The sequence below is a fragment of the Grammomys surdaster genome, unplaced genomic scaffold (genome assembly GCF_004785775.1).
Source record: "Grammomys surdaster isolate TR1022 unplaced genomic scaffold, NIH_TR_1.0 126063, whole genome shotgun sequence".
Taxonomy (NCBI): domain Eukaryota; kingdom Metazoa; phylum Chordata; class Mammalia; order Rodentia; family Muridae; genus Grammomys; species Grammomys surdaster.
In genome coordinates, this window is record NW_021620873.1 from 2,030,625 (window position 1) to 2,036,624 (window position 6,000).

At 52.8% G+C, this 6,000-nt stretch overlaps 1 protein-coding gene across 4 annotated transcripts in view; it reads right to left on the reverse strand.

The window, feature by feature from the left end:
- Nucleotides 1-6,000, reverse strand: part of Adcy7 (adenylate cyclase 7) — a 42,482-nt gene that overhangs the window by 16,607 nt on the left and 19,875 nt on the right. For all 4 annotated transcript variants that reach the window (XM_028755527.1, XM_028755525.1, XM_028755528.1 and 1 more), the window contains 5 exons: nucleotides 4,638-4,841; nucleotides 3,670-3,837; nucleotides 2,831-2,980; nucleotides 2,372-2,520; nucleotides 1,220-1,331 (listed from right to left, as the gene is read on the reverse strand). In XM_028755527.1, coding sequence (XP_028611360.1) covers nucleotides 1,220-1,331; nucleotides 2,372-2,520; nucleotides 2,831-2,980; nucleotides 3,670-3,837; nucleotides 4,638-4,841 — 783 coding nt within the window. The remainder of the gene's footprint in view (nucleotides 1-1,219; nucleotides 1,332-2,371; nucleotides 2,521-2,830; nucleotides 2,981-3,669; nucleotides 3,838-4,637; nucleotides 4,842-6,000) is intronic.

The window sequence follows — 6,000 nt, forward strand, 5'->3', positions numbered from 1 at the left end:
GTCCCACCAGAGACAGCGCTGATGCCACCAGTCCTCCCGGTTCCCTCACTGGGCCCTCCTGTAGGAGTCTGGTGTGAACAGCAGCATTTTGCTTTGCATCTTCTTACAAAGCTCCTCCCCCTCTATCCCAGGTGCCCCAGCAGGCAGCCCTGCTCTCTGGCTCTCACTCGGAGGAGTGCAGGGCTGGAGCAACGACATCTAAGTTCCCTCCACCAGGGGTGAGGGTCAACTGTGCCAGGCCAGCCTGTCTCTGTGTCCAGGCAGTGCTTAACTGGCTCCTGATCCTCCTGCACCACCCTTGAAAGCACAAAACTCATGGGCTGCGTGCCAGAAGGGCAGCCCCATCCACACAGCTCAGCACCAACACTCAGGAGTCAGGGAGAGATTGGTATAGGATGAGAAGCCGTTCCTGTTTGGTCCTTCGCAGGTTTTTCAGCACTGGAAGGACAAATCCCACTCATTGCCTAGGCCACTGTGTCCTTCTCTGTCCCCTTATACTCTGTTCCGCACACACTGAGCTTCCTTCTTGCAAACTGAGCTTTGTGTTGACTCCAGGCCTCCTGTTCCCCACCCCACAGGCTTCCCTTCCTTCCCCCGCCCAGACTCTTCTCTCCCCCTCCCCCTCCCATCCCCACTCCCCTCCCTTTCCCTCTTTCCCTTCCCCTCCCCCTCCCTCTCCCTCTCCCTCTCTCTCTCAGACAGGATCTCTCACTATGTAGTCTTGGCTGGACTGGAACTTGCTATGTAGACCAGACCATCCCCAAACTCATAAGGATTAGCCTGCCTCTGTGTCCCGTGTGTTGGGACTAAAGGCCTGTGTCACCACACACTTTCTGAAGGCTTCTCAACCTTTCCTATGTGCACAGTTCACCTAGAAATTGTCAAGCTGAGACTCTGAGGGAGGCCGGGCATGCTAGTTACTCCCAGACTCCCAGGTAAGGGCAAAAACTGCCAGACTAGATGCCATCTTCTGAAAGTTTCAAGTCTAGGCCCCCATCTAACCCATAAACACCCTAGGTGTGCACTCCATAACCTGTTCTCCTCCTGCTGAGGTGGGAACAGGTTTCTGCACCTTGGCTCGACACTCACATAGAGTATTTGGGAAAACCACCTACTACCAAGACACTAAATTCAACCCAGCCTCCACCCCTGCCCCGGCTCATGCAGCATACAGCACCTGGTGAAGGCAACAGCCAGCCAATAACACGCCCAGGCTCACCTTAGCAATCTGGTCAAACTTCCCAAACAGCTCGTTGAGCACTACCACCAGCTCCTTGGGCGAGCAGTCGCTGGCCAGCCTTGTGAAGCCCACGATGTCTGCATACAAGATGCTAGTCCAGGTGGACAGGGCTCGGATCAGATCCCTGGGAGGCGGCTCTGCCTCTTCCCCCTCAACCCCAAAGGTCAGAAGAGGTCCTCCCAGCCAGCTTGATACATCCTAGTACCAGAGGCTCTCTCTACAACCAGACAGAGCAGATCATCTACAGCCTGGCACTACTCGGCTCCCAGCATCCTTCACTCTCCCTGCACCCGCACCCAGGGAGCCAAGAGTCCTGAACTCCTAGAATACAATTCCCCCTCCTTCCCATCCTCCACAGGGCCTTGAAGAACCACAGGCGATTGAGCTGAACAGTGGTTCTCAACCTTCCTAAAGCTGGGACTCTACAGTCCATCATGTGGTGTGGTGTCTCCTAACCATAAAATTATTTTTGTTGTTATTTCATAACTAAAATTTTGCTACTGATAATGAATTGTGATGTAAGTATTTGTGTTTTTCAGGGGTCTTACGTACCCCCCAAAAGGGGGGTTTGAGAACCACTAAAGCTGAGGTCCCAGGAGGTAGGTGGTAATGCCTTCAGACCTTACTATGTCCCATGGTATGTAAGATCCCAGGCAGATAGATGCAGGCCTGACTTATGCTAACAGATGTCTGCTGGCATATAATACTGGCCCTCGGGCAGAGTCTCAGGTGGAACTCAAAGTGACCACACTACATCTCACAAGAGATCCTACAGTCTGTCAAATTAGTAAGGCCAGGTAAGGACAGAAGGCACTTGGTCACCAAGCTTGGGGACTTCACTTCTTTTAGGGGAAATCATCAGAAAGGTCCTCTCCGGAGTGTCCAGCTAGTTCCCATGGAGTGCTATCATTTTGGAGGGACACTGGGTTTCCTCACCCCAATACCACCCTACCCCTTTAATAGCCTTAATCTGATCGTCCCCCAGAAGAAACAAGGAGAAACTGAGGCCCAAGGAAGGGCCAATCCTGTACAGACTGAAGCTCCTTACAGAGCACCATCTCCCTAGAGCCAGGGGAGTGGTGGCCAAATCCCCAGAGGACATGTACTGTGCATTTCCAAAGCCCTGCCCACCTGACATTCTGGTGGCGCTTGACATAGAGGCTGTGGAAGTTGTTGTCAGGCATGTAGTGGCGGTCACCACCCTCTTTGAGGCGTTCAATGATGGCCAGCTTCATGCCCATGGAGATGTGAGCTGGGAGCACCGAAAGCAGCAGGTTCTCCTGGGCACAGGAGGGCAGACGGATGCAGAGATTGGTGGAGACAAACAGAGTATCAAGATGCCCTAGGCTAGCCACCTAAGACATCTTTCTTCCCAAAAATTCTGCCCATGAAGCCATTGTTTCCGGCTGGGTTACAACTATCTACACAGCATGGTGGAGTGCATGTCCTCCCTGTCTCCAAAGGTTCCAGGAAGAAAATCTGCAAGGGACCAGCCACACGGGCCACACGGGCAGCTCTCAGCCCAGTGAAGGGTGGGCGAGGTGGGGCAGATAGCTGTTGGGGAGTAGGAAAGAAGACGCTGGTCCCTACCTGCTGGCGCTTCTCCACACGAAGCTTCCGACGGATCTGGATGCACTTGACAGTGTAGATAAAAAGATCTCTGGAAGCATCCTGCAGCTGGTGCTTGTGGAAGGCACCCGTGAAGTTCCCACACAGGAGGATAACGGCGTTGGCCAGGAGCTGAGGGTAGCCAAGCACAAGGTTCAGCACAGTCCAGCCGACACACTTGCTCACTACTAACCCCACAGAGAACACGGTGGCAACTATCCCCGCTGCCTGACCTAAATACTCAAGGTTGTCATTTTTCCAGGGTTAGGCAGAAAACGGAAGCCCAGACAGTGACTGATCCCTAATGAGATGCTGTGACCACAGAACCAGGACTTGAGCCTTGTACCCCGCCAGACACATGCCCTGGTCATTAAGAGTCCAGGGATGTCAAGTACTTCCAAGGACATGGTCAACTCACTGAGCCCTGAACCCAGCCACAGAAGACACACCACCCAGCTGGCTGCCCAGAGCTCCCCTAAGAAGTGGAGATCTAGGCCAGTCAAAGAGAAGACACATCTCTACACAGCAGTGACATGAAGGTCGGGGGTGGGGGCGCACATCCACCCAACAGAGTCACTAACACCTGGACTGGGATGCTATCAACCTAGTTCCAGGCCCTGGGAACTGACAGTCAGGGCAGGATTTCACCACAGCAGGGCCCTGAGCAGCAGCTAGAGCCTGAGTCCACAGAATACCCTAAATGAGCAGTTGAGACGGACAGGACAGGGCCCTGCCTATAGCCATTTGCCTGCGAGCACAGTCCCAAAGCTCAGTCTCCACCAGGCCAGCAGCTGCTGCTACCCAGCCTCCGTCACCCTCACCTGCAGCGCCAGCTGTGTGCTGGGCATGGATGTCTTGAAGGCTCTTGTTACAGCTCCGAACACCAGGAGGTGGGAGACAGTGGAGGCCACGCCCACCGCGATGGCTGCCCTTGTGCTGAGAGGCAGCAGTACATATACCACAAAGACGATGAACAGGAAGAAAGGCACCTGGGGACAGGACACCCAGAGAATCACATGACCTAGGACCCTCATCCAAATGTCACCTGGGTCGTCCCCAACCTGGGACCTCTCATCTCTTCCCTACACAGTGAGGCACAGTGAGAGATACACAGCAGGACAGGAGGACCTAGACTGCCTTGCTCATCATCTGAATACTGAGTTACTGTGTGTCAGAGTCTTCAGCTGTTGGCCTGGTAACCGCTGGATGGGGCGGGTCGCTTGTTGCCTCCCATGGGCAGTGCATCCTCACTCCCTTGGTCCTTCAGTCCATAGTTTCCTGAACCTGACCCGGCCAACCACAGAAAAGGAACAGGCTGTGATCACGGTATGTGACTCATCAGGCCACGCCGGTGTAACTCAACCCCAGGTCGCCGGCCTCGACCTGGGATGGCTAGCTCAGTAAATGAGCAGCCATCTCAGCCTCCACTTGGGACAGTAGAGGAGAGCAGAGTCCAAAGTTTCCAGGCTGCTGGGGCAAGAGCCAGCCCTACTCGACTCTTCCTGGCATACCAACCCATTGATGCCTTTTGCCTCCTCGAGTTGGAATTCTGCTATTTCTAACCAAACAGGTTCTATCCAAAATGGCAGATACTCAAGGGGGCACTCTCCTGAGAAGAGAGACAACTTAGGGCCATCTGAAATCCAGGGCCAGAATCTGCAGGGAGAGCCACGGCTACAGGCTATGTTGGCCCACTTCCATGAGCCCACTGCACGAGTGGGCAGAAGGTGCCAATTGCACATTCCAGTTGCTGGTACCCAAGCCCAGTGACATCAGCTTCCACCGTTACCTGCTCCCACGCACAGGCTTTGTTGTCCAGGGAGTTCCACATCAGCACAGAGCCTAGTACCATGAGGCAAGCCCAGGTGAGGAGAGCCAAGGCCCGTAGCCATCGCCGCACCAGGCACTCGACATACACCAGCACATAGAGAGCCACAAACAGCGTCAGCATGAAGAACGCAGTTCCCAGGACAGCCTGGTGTCTGCGGAGATCCTGGGTAGAGCAAACACACACAGAGTACCTGGACTTTCACCAAATGGAGCACCCACTCCTCCAGGAAGTCTACCCAGAATCCCAGCAAACACCTTCTACATAGCAGTGTTGGTCTCCCCATAACCTCGGCCCTGTGTGCATTCCCACTTCTGCTTGCTAGAACTGCCTTTCTCAGCCACTGCAGCAGCTTGGAGGTCCCCACCCTGCCCTAAGAGACCACTGCTCCCCTGTAGGGGGTGGGTGACCACAGAAGCCAGAACCAGGCTCTTCTGAGGCAAAGCCTTGCTTAAGTGCCTGGAGGAGAATTTATGTCTAAGAGCTGGCTTTAGAGGGAGACAAAGAACAGGTATCCCACAGGGGCAGCTCTGGAATAGAGGTCTGGAGAAGGATCCAGAAGACAAATGTACCCAGAGATCTTGGGTTCCCATACAGAGCCCAAGCATCATGAGAGTGAAGGCACCACCAGCCTCTGTCAGATAACAAGAAAGTGATATCTAGGTTGTAGCTGCAAGGACCTGTTGTCCCTTTCCACTCCCTGAAGGGCACTGTCTCACTGACACAGAATTCCCTGCAGCCTCTAATATTAGTTCAGGAACTTCCGACTGCATTTACTACAATCAGCAAGAAAATGAAGATAAACCAAAACAGGTTTTCAGTAATACTGGTCACATATTGAGGGACTGACAACTGTACAAAGCTAGTGGCTTCAGCAGAGCAAGGGCACAGGTCAGGAGCAGGAGCAGTGCCCATAGTATCTGCCTTGACAGTGGTAATGATTCTACACCAGCACTTAGGAGGATGTGTATTCAAGGCCAGTCTGGGCTACATAATGACATCCTGTCTATACATCCATCCATCCGTCCATCCATAAATACATACATACATACATACATACATACATACATAAATAGATATACATAGATAAATGAGAAAGGGGGAAGAAGATAATGAGGAGGAAGAAGAAGAAAGGAAGATGAAGAGAAAAGGGAAAAGGGAAAGGAAGAAGCAAAAGGAAGATGAGGAAGAAAAACATTCTGAGATCATAGATTCAGAGAAGAATACAGGGATTGATTGGTGATGTCTGCCATGGTCAGACCAGGGAAGAAAGTAACATACAAACTCTGATTCAGATCTGGTTTTTTTTTCTGGTTTCTTTTCT